Source organism: Mustela nivalis (assembly GCF_964662115.1).
Source record: "Mustela nivalis genome assembly, chromosome: 15".
In the NCBI taxonomy this organism is placed as follows: domain Eukaryota; kingdom Metazoa; phylum Chordata; class Mammalia; order Carnivora; family Mustelidae; genus Mustela; species Mustela nivalis.
Genome location: NC_139034.1, coordinates 55,568,804 through 55,585,647, shown reverse-complemented (window position 1 = coordinate 55,585,647; position 16,844 = coordinate 55,568,804). Strand labels below are relative to the sequence as shown.

At 36.9% G+C, this 16,844-nt stretch overlaps 1 protein-coding gene across 2 annotated transcripts in view; it reads right to left on the bottom strand.

Moving 5' to 3' along the window:
* The window catches only part of PIBF1 (progesterone immunomodulatory binding factor 1), a 197,436-nt gene that overhangs the window by 38,148 nt on the left and 142,444 nt on the right, over nucleotides 1-16,844 (bottom strand). The window contains exon 15 of one of the 2 annotated variants that reach the window (XM_082701267.1): nucleotides 12,018-12,069. The exons of the other annotated variant lie outside the window; for it this stretch is intronic. Within the exon in view, the coding sequence (XP_082557393.1) occupies nucleotides 12,052-12,069 (18 nt within the window). The 3' untranslated portion in view covers nucleotides 12,018-12,051. Of the gene's footprint in view, nucleotides 1-12,017; nucleotides 12,070-16,844 lie in introns of those variants that run through there. 2 annotated transcript variants of the gene reach the window in all.

Below are 16,844 nucleotides of genomic sequence, written 5' to 3'. Positions count from 1 at the left end.
TTTGCAAATATCTTTTCCCATTCTGTGGGTCTTTTGATCGCAAAACTCTTTAATTTTCATGAAGTCCAACTTTCCTAGTTTTTCTTTTGTTGCCTGTAATTTTGGTGTCTTTTTTTTTTTTTTTTTTTTTTTTTTAAAGATCTTACTCATTAATTTGAGAGAAGAGAGAACATGAGCAGTGGAGAAGGGCAGAGGGAGAGGGAAGCAGGGAGCCTGAGGTGAGACTTGATACCTGAGCGGGAGGCAGAAGCTCAACTGACTGATCCACCCAGGTGCCCCTTTTGATGTCAGTTTTAAAGAAACAATTACGAAACTCAAGATCATGATTTCCTCCTGTGTTTTCTTCTTTGAGTTTTATATTCTCAGCTCTGAAATTTAGGTCTTTGATCCACTTGGAATTAATTTTTGTATATAATGTAAGGTATGGGTTCAATTTCAATGTCTTACATGTAGATATCCAGTTTTATCATTTCTTGAAAAGACTGTCTTTTTTCTCATTAAACGGTCTTGGCAATCTTGTTGAAAAACCATTGACCATATACATGAAAGTTTATTTCTAGGGTCTATTCTATTCCATTAGTTGTATCTATCTATTCTTATGCTAGTACCACACTGTTTTGACTACTGAAGTTTTGTAGTAAATTTTAGAATCTGGAAGTGTGAGTCCTCCAACTTCATTTTTCCTTTTCAAGATTGTTTTAGCCATTCATTGTCCCTTGAAGTTGTATATAAATTTTTGGATGGGTTTTTCTATTTTTGCAAAAGATATTGTTAGGATGTTGTTAGGGATTGCATGGAATCTGTAAATTGTTTCGGGTGGTATTGTCACTGAGGTCTTCTAATCTGTGAATGTGGGATGTCTTCCATTTATTAGGTCTTTTTTTTTTTTTTTAAAGATTTTATTTATTTATTTGACAGAGAGAGAGATCACAAGTAGGCAGAGACGCAGGCACAGAGAGAAGGGTGGGGGGAAGCAGGCTTCCTGCTGAGCAGAGAGCCCGATGTGGCACTCTATCCCAGGACCCTGATATAATGACCTAAGCGAAGGCAGAGGCTTAACCCACTGAGCCACCCAGGGGCCCCCCTTTTATTGGGTCTTTTTACATTTAAATTTCTTCAGGAATGTTTTGTAGTTTTCAGTGTACAAATATTTCTCCTGTTTGATTAAATTTATTCCTAAGCATTTCTCTCTTTTGGATGCTATTACAAATGGAACTGTCTTCTTAATTTCTTTTTGGATTGCTTATTGCTAGTGTATTATGTATAACTTTATATTATGTCTTTTCACTTTACCTTATATAATTATTCTCCTAAGCTCTGAGAGTACCTTAATATATGATTTTCGTGGTGACAAAACTGTCTAGGAAGCCAAGGTCCCATAATTATATTGCTTATAGTAATAAACATTTAGGATGTTATCCATTTTTGACTAGTTTAATATTGTAACAGACTTCAAAATTAATTTTTTTATTTAAGTTTTCCTTGTCAAGTTTTTTCAGACATAAGTTGCACTAAAGTTAAGGACTATGTAATGCTCTCAATATGTAAGACCAAAATTCTTTCCCTAAGGATTTTATTTATTTTTTAAAGATTTTATTTATTTGTTTAACAGAGAGAAAGAGAGAGAGAGAGAGCACATTAGCAGGGGAGAAGGGCAGAGAGGGGGAGGGAGAAGCAGGCTCCCTGATGAGCAGGAAGCCTGATGTGGGGCTCGACCCCAGGGCCCTGGGATCATGACCTGAGCCTTAGGCAGACACTTAACTGACTGAGCCACCCAGGTACCCCCCCTTAAGGATTTTATTAACTTCTATACCCAACCAACCTTAGTTCTTTAAATTTTTTTTTATTGTGTTTGCTCTTTTCCTAAGCAAATATAAAATGTAGGTCAGTATAGGACTAAACACAGCACTGTCAGTATCCGTAAGCCCATACTTTGGTACCTAATCTGTTCTCAGTAAAAGTATTCTGAAGTTCGATATGTGAAAACTGAATAATCTCTATAAAAGTGGTGGATACCTATTTTAAAACTGGGGGGTAGAGAAGGGAGTATTTTAACACAGAACAAAAATACTACAAAATTCCTACTTTATGACCTTAACATGGTCTTTGACAATAAAATTCTAGCCTTTTATATGTTTAAATATTTTTTTCTTCTTTCCTTCATAGTCACTAACAAGTTCAGTGGAGGCTAAAAAGATTTGCTCTTTTTTTCTGGGACAAGAAATGATTTCTATTTTTTTTTCAAGTGAATTATATTTATGATATATATATATAGATAGATATCATATATATCTATATTATATAGATCTTAATATCTATATATATAGATAATAATATCTATATAATACCTATATATATATATATAGATATTATTAAGATCTATACATAGAACTTATTTTGTTACTGCAATTTTTTGGTGTTCTACTCACATAGAAGAAATGAACGATTAGCAACCTAGAGGCTGAAGGTGTAGAGAACAGTAGGAAGGGTATAGTGGAAGGTACAGTGGAAGGCAGGAAGAATCAAAGGCAGAAAGAATCATTGTGAAAATCATCGGCCATGAGATCTAGGTGGGCAAGGAAAAAAGAGAATCCAAAAGGTGATTGACCAGCTAGCTGTTAAAGAATATCTGCTTGCTGATTGAGGACTACATTTTAAGTTACTCAAATGATTCAACTAAATTATATTAGAACACTTCCTTTTGGTTACATTAGCCCAAGAAAAAAATTCCTCAAAGAAAAGGAAATGAACAGTGAAAGAAAAGACGACTTCATTTTTTGGACATGATTCATTACAGCAAAAGCAAAGCCATAAAGAAAAAAAATACCACAAATATTTTCTATAGTTTGGGTTTTAGTGTCTTTTTTCCTTGCTTTGGTAATCATTCTTTTAAATCTATTACAATGTCACCGGAATCTTATTACTTACTCTACTAAGTTACTTTATGAACATTCAAATATGCAGCTGGATAAAAATAAAACTAAGTTCTACTTACCTGTATAACCAGTTTCACTAGTCAATTAAATCAAATAATTGCCTTGACTTTGTTTTCACGGAACTGACCTTAACTGAATAAACTGAACTGACAAGTTGCTTTGTGTTTCAAAGTGCAGAATAGTGGGGGTAGGGTGGGGAGAGCCGTGGTGGGCTGGTGTTGCCTGGGGTACAACTTCAGGGAAGCACTAAAGGCATTTACAAATTGTAGTTAGCTGTAGTCTAGAATGAGCTATGCTTGAAACTTATCAGATCTAACTTCAACTGCATAAAAAGCGTAACAGCAGTCATTAGTATTAATTATTTTGGTTCCATTTTTATCCTCACAGCAATTACATATGTTAGGTTTTAGTATTATAAACAAAATTAGGGGCCCCCACAGCCTTACTTTCAAAAGGTACCTCTAATACACAACCTACAAACTCCTCCCTCTCTGGATAATAAGGGCTTACTATAGTATGCCAGTCTTATGAACCTATTTCTCTATAAACCTGCAAGATTTTAAATCCCAAAATTTATTTTTATTTTTTAGGGAAAATACATGTCTGTCAATGAAAAGTAATGCTAATACCGATTTTTGAAATAACTGTAATTTGACATAATTTAATTCCCACGTATGGTTTTAAAAAGTCTTTCTGTAACTATAATACTTAGTATTCAAAAGGTTACACAATCACTCCCTTTGCCTATTGTTAGTAATCTTTTCCTTATAGGAAAGCCTTAGTAATTAGTGACTCAAGAATCATATACGTAATAAATGACTCAGGAGTAAACCCATGACACTACATTTTACAGAATTGTTATCCTTTGTTTCAATAAATTGTACATATGATTCAGAGAAATGCAACACCTGACTAAAATATAATTACATATTTTGATTCAAATTTTAACTTACTCTTGGATGATAATCTAAAATGATATATTTTCTCTTAAAATTAAAAAATATATATACAGGTGACCATATTTCGTTGTAATTTTCCTAAATGTGGGATTTTTTTTTTCTAGTGGAGATTATTTTTAAAGAAACTCCTAGAAAAGGAGCTCTTTCTTGCTAGAGACAAAAATGCATTTTGTTGAATAGAATTTAACATTGAGTTAGTTTCTGTGGATAAAATATATACAAGTGATATTTTCTAGTACTGGTCCTGATTTTTTTCTTTTTTTTAAAGATTTCATTTGTTTATCCGATAGAGAGTAAGCAAGAGAGAGAGCAAGTATACAAGCAAGGGGAGCAGCAAGCAGAGGGAGAGGGAGAAGCAGGCTCCCGGCTGAGCGGGGAGCCCCAGGTGGGACTTGATCCCAGGACCCTGGGTCCATGACCTGAGTGACAGGCAGATGCTTAACGACTGAGCTCACAGGCACCGCTGGTGGTGGTTTTTTTTTTTTTTTTGGTGGTGGTTTTTGTGAAGAAAATTCCACATATCATTATCTAATCTTTTTGATTGTGCCACGGAATGTAAAATGCCTATTTGAGGTCCAATATGGAGCAACACTTTGGTACTAATTCTCTGTGTTCTCAATCTGTAGGAGTAGTTCTTACACCTAGTTAAATCATCAGATCACTGAGGAAAATGTTAAAAACCAGTGATTTCTGGGCCCCACCCCAGTCCCAATGAATCAAAATGTCTCAGGGCTAGTCTTAGATTCTGGTAATCGGTCAAATTTGGAAAGGACAGCTGTTGCAATCTTGGACATGCTGCAGGACACTCCATCCAACTATTTTAGCAGACTTAACACTACACATAAATCATCTCATCTCCTGAATTTACCATCCTTCCCGTTAAAACCACTTTCTTATCCCGTGTCTCACGTGAATAACATGATCATCTTTAAGAGGAGTGATATTTAAGTGACACAAATCAACCAATTAAGATGCCAGGTTTGCACTGGAGCAGGTTCCTGGAGAAACTGTGGTCCAAGGTATTTCTTTGTTGGTGGGTGGTGAGGAGATCCAGGGGCTTTCAGGAGAGGCACAAGGACAGACAGGAATGATATGCAGGGGCTTAGGGCAATAGCTGTGTACGGTGTTCTTGCAAATATTTTATTTTATTTTTTTTAGGTTTTATTTATTTATTTGAGAGAGAGAGAGAGCAAGCACGTGCTTGGGCAAGTGGCTGGGGAGCAGATAGGTTGGGAAAGAGACAAGCAGACTGTGCAATGAGTGTGGAACCTGATGCAGGGTTCGATCCCAGGACCCCAAGATCATGACCTGAAACTAAGAGCTGGACGCTCAACCAACTAAGCCACCCAGGCACCCCCAAATATTTTCTTGTTTTAATAACCAACAGCAAGGGCATGCTAACTGATCACCAGCCTTGCTCTGATCCCGAGACTATCAAAGTATGGTAATAAGGTGATATTAACAAGATAAAAGGAGAAATAATAGATAATAAGAGGAAATTCTTGAGTAGAATGTTAAATATTTCAGAGTAATCAGCATGGCTGTGACAGACTATTTACTCATAAGTCACAGAGTACACAAGACTGTAGTGTATTATTTTTTTCAAAGTGTGGCCATGCATCACTTTTATTAGAGTCACAAGAAGAGCTAGTTAAAAATGCAGGTTCATGAGTTTCATTCCAGACCTACTTCATCACAATCTCTGAGGGCAGGATCTAGAAACCTACATATAAAACAAGAATCTTTGGTGATTCTTATAGTCACTACCGTTTGAGAATCCCTAGTGATGTGTATGAACAGTGCAAAGCGGCAGATACATTAGGAACACCTATAAACCAGGGTTGTAAGATGAAGACATCTGAGGGAGAATGGTGTCGTCATTCAAAGAGAAAACAGAATTTCTAGATTATCTATAAAATCTATAATGTCATGCCACAGATCAGGAGACCAAAAAGAGAATACTGACAATTAGGAAGTCAATGGTGATCACTAAGGATAGATGACATTAGTGATCACGGAACAGATGATAAGGGAGGATAGCAGAAGGAATTAGGTACAAAGAGAGGGGTTTACTTTAGAAAGTTACTGATGTCCACCCACCCAAAGACAACACCCACACATAGTCTCTCTCATTTTTTTTTGAAGAGGGACCAAAAAGGGTGGGCAGGGGGCAGGAAGAGTAAGTGAAGATACTAAAGAATCCCTGGGTGAATGAGATTAAAGGAAAAGAAATTTAGATGACCTAGTTGTAACAATGAAGCTATGAAGATGATAGCAGATGATGGACCTGATGGTTTTGAGGAGTGAAAGTGACCTGCAGTAGGGATAATGAGAAATAGGACAAATACAGAGAAATAAAAACACTGGGCCATAGGAATGAAGGCCTGGTTGATGTTCAACAACATGAATTTGTAATGCTTTCAAGCAGCAAAAGTAATAGGTTTCCACAAGAAATTTTCAGCACATGACCACAAAACCAAAGAATTTTCTCTCCCTCTCTCCTTCTTTCCATTAAGCATTTATAGGGTAACTATCAGATTGTAAGGTAATACGTGAAAGGTAGGGAACGTCAAGAAAAGCCTGATGGATGAATTTAGTGACCAACCAATCTGGGGTACTGGTGAATGTTGTGATTCGATGGTTGATAAGGCTGGGGAGGAAGAAAAGTGAAGCCAAGAGGGGTTTGATTGGAAAATACGAAGTGTTTATGAATGTGGAACACACAATGAGTGCAAATAAAGCGCAGAGTTAGTGGGAATGAAAGGACTGGGAGAGCTGGATGGACAGGAGATTAGAGTCAGAGAATGGAATTTTCAAGTTCAAGTGTTTTAAATTTCTTGCCCCTGAGAAATTCATTTTAATGTGGTTCAATTGTATAACAGTCCTGACAGCAGTGGGGAGGGTGTTGCTGTGTGAGTTGTAATAGCTCTTAAAAAAAAGTGTAGTCATTCATGAGTTATCAAGGCAAACCAGTAAGGTAAAAAGTTTAAACAATTTGTTTGATGTGTAAATAGGATACAATTTATAGATAAATCACTGTTTTCCTTTACTTTGGTGGTGGCCGGCATTTGGTACCTGTATACACACACACACACACACACACACACATACTCTCTCTCTCTCACATGAACTGGTATGTGAACCTATAAAATGCAGGCTTACAGAACAAATTCTAGTATATTGTCTTGAATCCATGTAATTGATTTTTTTCCAGAATGAACCATACAAAGACTTCTTGGCTGAAGCACTTGGCAAGGTTAGACACAGAGCTGTTAGAAAAATGAAAGTGAGTGTTTTGTCCATAAAACATTTTGGTCATTCATATGGTAGATAAATATATGCTCTTCACTAAAATAAAAAGTTTAAACCTTATAGGATTCCACATCAGAACCTCGAAAACTAAGAGACAGAATGGCAATAATTAGCCTCTTCACAGTAGGTCTTCTTCACGAACTTTCAATTTAATTTTCCCTCACATCCAGTTACAGGATATCTCGAGCCTCCACAAAATACATGAGAACTTCTACTAACTTCCCAAGGGGTGAAGCGCCACATGAAATACACAGTAGCAGAGAGAAAATGAAGTCTACGCCGAATTTTTCAACATTACAAAAAAGCAAGTTGTTACCTATTTCAAAAAGTTAACTTCTCACTAGACCAAGTTACTTTCCGGGGGGGTATTTTCCTGCTCCCAACAAAACCAGCTGCATGGACTGCCAAACTGTACCAGTGGCAAAAGGTGGCCCGAGTTATCTGCAGAGAAAAGGAGCCACTGACATCGTCTCCCTCCTTTTCCTTTTCATCTATTTCTTCTCCGTGGTATTCAGATTTCATTCCCTTTCTCATCTTGGTTTTTAAGACTCTGTTATAGCAATTTTAGGTTTGCAGCAAAACTGACTGGAAACACAGGGAGATCGCATATACTTCCAGCTTCCCTATCCCACAATCTCCCCCAGCGTCAGCGTTTGTGACAATTGATGAGCCTACACTGACACCCTGTTGTCACCCAGAGTCCAGTGTTTACATGACGGTCCACTCTTAGTGCTGTACATTCTCTGTGTTCGGACAAATGGATAAGGACACGTGTCTACAGTTACAATATCACAAGCAAATGTCGACCCTAAAAGTCCCTTTGCTCTATCTATTCATCCGTTCCTCCCTCCTAGCCCCTGCAACTGCTGATCTTCCTACCGTCTCCACAGTTTTGCCTTTTCCAGAATATCATATAGCTAGAGTCATACAATATGTAACCTTTTCAGATTGTCAATGCCTGTTTTTAAAAGCTATTTTTTCACCTTCTGCTTTGCTTTTCTGTTTTTTCTACCAAATATAAAACATATTGTTTTTAAAATGAATGAATGAATAAATGAATGAATGAATTTATTTATTTATTTTGTGTGTGCACACAAGCGGGAGGGGCAGAGGGAAAGAGAGAACTCTGTCCTGCTGAGGGCAGAGTCTGACTCCCAGGGATTGATCTCATAACCCTGAGATCATGACCCGAGCCAAATGCTTAGCTGACCTCGCCACCCAGGCGCCCCGAACATACTCTGTTTTAAAAACTAAAAGTAATCTGCTCATTTGGTTGGAAAATATTTAGATGCAATTATTTTATTTGGAACTTAAATAATTTACAACTGAGAACACTGAGGCACAGAGAGGTTAAACAACTTATCCAAGTTTACACAGCAAGTAATTACCAGAAATGGCACGTTAGCCCAGTGAGTCTGGCTCCAGAATCACGTGCTTAATAGCCAATATTCATTACCGCCTCTCAGTAACAGGAAAGAAAGCAACAATATGTAAGAGTAGCACAAAATGTGAAGAGCTAAGAATTCCTCTCCCCTCACAATAATCAATGTGCACTAAAGGCATGGGTGTACATGACAACACACAAACACTAAAGAAATGGGACCACTTATCTACACAGAAAAATGCCTCATGGATCTTCTTCTGTATTAAAGCTATCTAACTGTACCTACTGAGGTGCTGTGTTCCTGTGGGACTTACAGGTTCTACAGCCCTTCCCTTGCTGCTTTGGTTACTTTCAGAGGAGATGTAAGAACAATGGTGCTCACTCTGCACCTTCTGTGGGGTCATTTGGCTGGGAATTACAGGCAGTGATAATTGGTTGTTATCCTCTGCCCTGCTTTACTTCTTTCTTAAAACTTATCAAGTTCTGATTGAGTATATATTTTACTTGGGGAAAAAAAACACCTTTTTTCCCTCTAATTAGAATATAAGCTCCAAAGGGTAGGTAGGAATTTATGGCTGTGTTATTCAATGATTATCCCCAAAACCTAGAACAACACCTGCCACACTGGTCCTGAATAAATATTGACTCAAACACTGAATTTCATATCAGTACTACCTAACACTTCACAAAATTTATTTTCTTAGTATAATTTATTCCTTATGCTGAGTTAAATGATACAGCATGGACTAGAACTAAAATTTTATAAACTGTTCTTACCCAAGTTCTTTCTGTATGAAGAGCCAATAAGGAAATAAAATTTATTTGGGAAAAGTGACATCGTTTCTACAATGGGAAATCTTGCTATTTACTGGAGTTCCTCAAGAATATGTCCATGTCGGGGCGCCTGGGTGGCTCAGTGGGTTAAAGCCTCTGCCTTCTGCTCAGGTCATGATCCCAGGGTCCTGGGATCGAGCCCCGCATTGGGCTCTCTGCTCAGCAGGTAGCCTGCTTCCTCCTCTCTCTCTGCCTGCTTCTCTGCCTACTTGTGATCTCTGTCTGTCAAATAAATAAATACAATCTTTAAAAAAAAAATGTCCATGTAATGAAGTGATAAAAATATTAACCCAGAGATTTCAAAGAAACTCAATACAGTTGAAAACAAGATTTCCTTAAAAAAAGGAATCACTACAGGGGCACCTGGGTGGTTCAGTCAGTTAAGTGACTGCCTCTTAATTTTAGCTCACGTCATGACCGCAGGGTCGTGAGAATGAGCTCTACATTGGGTTCCATGCTCGGCCTGGAATCTGCTTGAGATTCTCTCATTCCCTCTCCCGTTGCCCCTCCTGTACCTTGTGCACACTCTCTCAAATAAGTAAATAAATGAGAACTAAAACAAAAAGGAATCACTATAGAACTAGAGGGATTTTTGTGAAGATGAGGCCTAAACGCTTTCTATAGATGAAGAAGAAAATAGTAGAGTTCTCAGACTCTTACTCATATATAGATACATATTATAAATAATTTGCAGGATCAGAGTTACAGACTAAAATTATGCAGATCTGTAATGGTACTAATTCCAAACAATGGGAGAAACCACAGTAAATTTGTTTAGAATTGTTCAGTGGAACAGAAAAGAAGCATGACAAAAAATATGGGAAAATAATAACATTTGCTTCAGCAGCACACTGTGTTAATTCAGAATGATAAAGAGGTAGGATTAACATTGCTTCTATATATGGTAGACACAACTGGGAAGCATTATAGGTTTTCCCATGATAGTCATACCAGAGGACTGGTATGACTTTTCTCTTTTCAATCTCTATGCTGATTTCTCAAGAAGGCTTCCGTAAGGAGAAGAAAACATGTTACCTATTTGTCCAGCTGAGTATTTCCACACTGTGGGTTGCAAGCAGTATTAAAAAAAAAATATGCCACATGTCATAACTAAGAGAATATGCTATATGTCATAAGGGTATTCATTCCTCTGAAAATTACTTCAAACACACCCCCCCCATAGATCTACACACACACAAATATACACACATGTATATACTCAGTTACTACGTAAGGTGTACTTCTTATTGTAGGTAGTGGTAAACAAACAAACAAACGTAAAAGCTGTTTGTCCAGGTGAAGTTAACATTTTTAATTATAAGGGACAAAATTTACATTCAAAGCAGTCCGTATTCAAATCAGTCTCAGGTCAATTTTGTGGTAATTTTTCTGTGGGGTTTATCACCTGCTGAAAATTTCAGATCTGAAGGGTGGGGGTATCCTTTATTACAGTTTTCAATATATTAACTATGCCAATAGTACATCCATCAAAAACTTAAGAGCAGACTGAGCAGAATTTGCATCTGAGTCATTTTTTTTCCCTTTGATTCTTCCCTGATAAACATGCCAATCTAATGGAAGCCCACTCAAACAAAAGAGCTTCCTTTAGGCCTCAGGAAGCCTGGGCAGCTGGTAAATTCAGGGAACTCACACTTTTAAGAGCCCAGTTAGCCCTAGCAACATTCCTATAGTTTCATAAAGTTGTATGACCAGTAATTAAGTAAGCACTCAAAACTGCTAGCTATTATTAATGTCATTTATCCACATAATTTTGATTTTAATAAAATATTTACTCAAAAATTTGAGACTATGTTATCATTGATGTTAAATAATGTTTATCTTTGTTATCTTATTGTATATTATTATTGCTTACCTTTTGCTTTTCAATACAGATTCAACAAATTAGTTGAATTTTATCAGTAATTCATGTTCTCTAATTTAAATATAATAATTCTGGTTAATTTGAAGTTTTTATTCATCTTAAGATATCCAGGTTTCCACACTTTTCCTAAAATGCTTAGTTTGTATGCAATTAAACATACTTTTACATTTGAAAACAGCAGGTGACTACTCTCCAGAACTGCAGTTTGACTATGGAGTTCCTTTTTAGAAAAATCACTTAAATTGCTATTATAAAATCTTACTATATTGTGCTAAAATTCATTTGGGTAGTTCATTCTGAATATTTCCACATAAGCAAAATAAGCATCATTTATTCCAATTCTGAAACTACTTTCTTTAACATGCCGAGTTTGTTAATAAAAAATACTTATGATACTATTGCCATTAGCAGAAAAATAAATGAAATGTAGGACCAAAAAATCTATCTGCATTTATTGAGTGATTAGTTTCTGCCAGTTAGTACAGTAAGTGCTTTTCTTAGATTAAGTCATCTCTAATTCCTGAGGCAAACATGTATATAATACTATTACTCCCACTTCACAGGTTGAAAAATTGAGGCCTACAAAGGGTAAAGAACTTGCCTAAAAAGTCATATGAGCCAGTCTGCCTAACTTGAAAATCCAGTTTCAGATCCCAGTGGTTAATGACTATAATAACATATGATTAAGTGCTACACACATGTATTCTTACCTTTATTATCTCCTTTTACTACTCAACTTTGTTCTTAGGGTTTTCCTTTACACTAAAATAAAATCAAATAAAAAAAATAACTCAAGTATTTCTGGGAAAGGCTGATGGATCCTACTGATTCCATGTAACTAGAATTTTTTTTTTCATGGTGGTGGCAAGTGGCGCTAACACGTTCCCTGAGCTGGTTCCACATGTGACCTAAAGCATATGATTGAGTCTCTGACACTTAGAAAGAAACTAAAGCTTTCTTTCTAATTAGTGGGTCTGATTTCCTCCTCATCCTCAGCTCCTCTTAGTTGTGACTTTCAATTTGCTTCAGGTTCATTCTAGTATCCCCCACTTCTCATATACTTTGACCTATCACAAACAGAAGTTATTCCTTCAACTAACATCTATTTACTGTGTACTAGAAACAGGCACTGTGCTAAGCAGTGAAGATAAAAAAGACCAATAAAAAAGAATTCTTGTTCCTAAGAAGCATCTAAATAGCTATGCCAACAAACATCTCTCTCTAAATATATCTTGGTATATATGGTATCATGGGGATAAAGAAGTCATTTTTTTGCCTGGGGTTCATAAAAGCCTTAATAGAGTAAATGACACTTGATATTAAAAAGACAAGTACCTCTGATGCAAACATGGGCACACTGGGCAAAAATATCGGAGTGTGCAGAAGCACAGAGGCATGAAATAGCACAGAGTGCTCGGAGAATTCAAGTAATGCACAAGAAGTTATGTATGTGAGAGAGAAGCACAAGTAGTTGTATACATGGCTGTGTGTATGTGCATGCGCACATGCACGGCGCATAATGTAAGATGGAACTGGATATGCAGGCAGTAGTATGGTAATAGAAGGTCTTATATATTATTATTCTTAGCAAAAAGAGATAAGGCTAACTGTGGGAGAAACAAAAACAGATTTGTATTTGGAAAGGTTATTTGGGCAACAAGGAGGATTAAATAGAGATGATGTCAATCAGTTGGTTCCTAATTTATTTCACGTGATAGATAAGAGGCTGTACCAAGTCAGTACCACTAAGGCAGGAGACTGAGGAGAGATGCTCAGAAGGTGGTATGAAGACAGTAGGGAGCACCTGGTACTTGCTGAACACTCCTTTTGCCCTCTTTGAATTCTGATGATAGACATGCTTACTGCTTACCATGTAAATCTCGGACTTACTCAAGAAAGGCTACCACGAGAAGCTACTGTAGCTGGTAGTTGAAGCTATGGGACAAGATGAAGTAAGACACAGTAAGAAGAGAACAGTGCCAAGATAGATGGGCATGTCCACACTGATGGAACAATCAACAAGTCAACAATGGAGACTGAGAATAGGGGGGGATAACAAAGTGGTGGAGCAGGAGCAAAAGACACACTACTTGGTGTAGGAGGGGTTGCAAGTGAGGACCTGGGGAGAGGGGAGGTGGAAGACGAGGACAAGAAGTGGGTTAGGATCAAACTGGCCTTCTCTGCCATGCCAAAGAATATGGGCATTGTCTGGTAGGCAGCAGTCCTTTTAAAATGAAATCATGATTCACATTATGGAGGACAGTTTGCGCTAGAAGAAAGAATTGTGATGGACTGATAAACTTCACTTGCCAAATTTCAAAAATATTAGGCAGCATAGTAGTACCCTATGTGTTTATGTTTTAAGCCTTGTATTTTTAATGGTGAAATAAAAGCACTGTTCTTTATTAAAAGAATTCAAGCATCAACAAACTTTTAGGAAAATACTTTGGAAGGCAAAGGGACCCCGTAAATCATACCATTTTTCATCTTTTCCATGAAAATGGATGCATCTTACAATTGCTGTTGATCAAGTCTGCACATGTAAATTTGATCTTAGCTGTTTCTATTCTGATTTCAATTGGGTTCTGAGTATGGCTAATCTGTCATAAGTTAAGTTTAATTGCCATTTAAAATGTCTCCAAAAAAACTCCAATGGGATTTGGCACATTCAGCACAGTTTGTGTTAGAAGGATAGAAACGGAGTTAAGTAATAAATGATAAAAATCATTGCCTAAGGTCTAAAGGAATGTGTGCTTAAAACTAAAAAAATTAAAGTGATAATAAAGCACCATAGCAAAGTTTAATTGGAAGCATTCCTATTCTTCTACTCCTTGGTGGCACACCAATAGTGGATTTTTTTTCCACATCAATGAAGGCTTAGAAATATGGAAAGGAAGACTGGCTTTGAAGTTGAAAAAGATTTAGTTCTTTTAGGGTTTGTGGCTGGCAAGTGAGTCTCTATTTAAAATACTGAGATAAAAAAAATAAAATAAAATAAAATACTGAGATGGAGTTGTAGGTATTGTGGGCTATAGACTCCTTCCCAGAGACTGGATACACTTGTTCAGGTCAGGTAAGTCAAAGGACAAAGGCACACATTTTACTCATCTAGATACTTCTACTATGATTGCAGAAACCATGTATCCCAATATCACTGTATACAGTAGAAAATACTGGCAAGTATTTCAAAGACTCCATCAAGCAGAAAGTCCCGCCCCATCTTTTCTCCTTGGCTGTGCATATTGCCTCCTGTTTGCTTTCTCAGTCCTAAAACTTTCAAACGCATGTTATGTTTTCAGAAACTTCTGAATTTTTCCCATAGCAAATCCTTTCTCTGATATTCTGGAACACTTCCATATTCTTTTAAATACCCGCTCCTGATAATGAAATGGAAGGAAGGCAATGAAGAAGAAAGGGAGGGGCGAAGGGAATAGCACATCACATACTAGGTAATCTAAACTACAGAGAGGGAACATACGCTGAAAGGATCTCTTCCATCTAGAACTTCAGTGTCCCCTCCACAATGACAATCATCAACAGTGATGATTTCTTGTCTTTTATTATTCCAGTCATCTGTATGCATACATCGAAGCATACATATAGATCTATGCATGGGTATCCATGTATATATGTCTATATTTCCTTGGCAATAAAATTTTGGGTACAATAAATATTGCTGGAATGTAATCTCTCTTTATAGATACATTTTAAAAAGTACCATTTTGCCACTTATTTCCATCTTTAAAAATCTACCTAAGTTTGGTGTAGTGGCTAGGTCAATGATTTATCTGATGAATCAACATTTACTTTATACATACTATGAGTCAGATACTGTGTTGATCACCAAATCTATGCCTTTAAAAAGAAATCTCATGTGAGTTGGAATAAACTTAAGCAACTAAAAAATGCATTAAGGCAAAAATTAGTCATTCTGTTCTTCTCTACTCCCAATCTCAGAGGTAAGCAGTTTGCTGTTAGATAAATATGGATGGTCCTGGGGGCTCATTTCCTATTTTCTAGAATAAGCTCATAGAGATTAAAACCTCCAAAGGCTCCTGTTCCCATTACGACTTAGGCAACCAGATGTTCCTAAACCTTCTCTTTCAATGCATACAATGTTTTGGTGTAGAGTCCCTCTCTCTATCAGATCCCTTTCCTTGGCACATCCAGAGTGCCTATGCCAGGCCTAAGCACACTTTTCTGAGGAAAAAGAACTTGGGGTTGGTATATACTCTGATAATTCTTTGTCTGTAAGTTTACTCCAGTCAAATGTGTTTATACTCATGTGACAAATACTAGTGGTATTTGTGTGCCCTTGCCATGACAGTTGCACATTATGTAAACTTTTTTCTCTATGCTTAGAAACACAATCCCAACTCTAGAAAGACAGACAGACACACACACAGACACACACATTTTTTATCTTTCTCTCTCTCTCAAAGCCAAAATTGAGAAATACAATACAAATTATCCTGCAATTTTCCTTTTTAGAAAAAAATCTATCAACATCGTATGGATGTCTTTTAAGGTTAGTACACAGAATTCTACTTTATTCTACCCATGCATCTTATAGTCTCTATCAAATCTGGCAATCTAAAGTTTTGTAACAAATTACCTGGACTCTGCTAAATGCCTCCTAGCTAGAGAATTTCATGTAACTAAAACCTTGCCACATGGTCACTTGAGATTGTGCATACCCCATTTTCTAGATAAGTTTTCTAAAATTAAGTTTTAACAGATAAATCTCTAAATGCTTATACTAGAAGACAAGGCCTTTGTGAACAAGGTGTCCATGTTAAAAGGGCAAAAGCATGCCTCTTTGTTCATCAGTGGTTAAAGACAGTATAAGTCTGATAAATATTTACTGAATGGCTATAAAGAGAAAGAGCAAACACCAAGATTCAAGATAGCTAAGACATAGCAATTCTGGTGGTAACATGGTATGCTTCATGATGTAGCTTGGATTTTTTACCCCAAATCAACACTCCTTCCCCTCTTTTTCTTTTTAAAAATTGAGATATAATTGACATACAATGTTATATTAGCTTTAGGTGTACAATGTGATGCTTTGAAACTGGTATAGACTTTGAAATAATCATCACAGTAAGTCTAGTTATCCATCTGTTACCATAAAAGGTTAAAAAAATTTTTTAAAAAAGATTTTATTTATTTATTTGACAGAGAGAGAGAGAGATCAGAGAGAGAGTAGGCAGAGAAGTAGGCAGAGTGAGAGGGGGAAGCAGGCACCCAGCTGAGCAGAGAGCCTGATGTGGGGCTTGATCCTAGGACCCTGGGATCATGACCTGAGTCGAAGGCGGAGGCTTAATCCACTGAGCCACCACGGGGCTAATCCTTTAGCCCAAAAGGTTAAAAATTGTTTTCTTTTGTGATGAGAATTTTCAAGATTCATTATTCTGGCAACCTTCAGATATGCACAGCAATACCAGACTATAGTCACCATGTTGCACACCACATCCCCATGACCTACTCATTTTGTAACTAGAAGTCTGCACCCCCTGACCTCCTTCACCCATTTC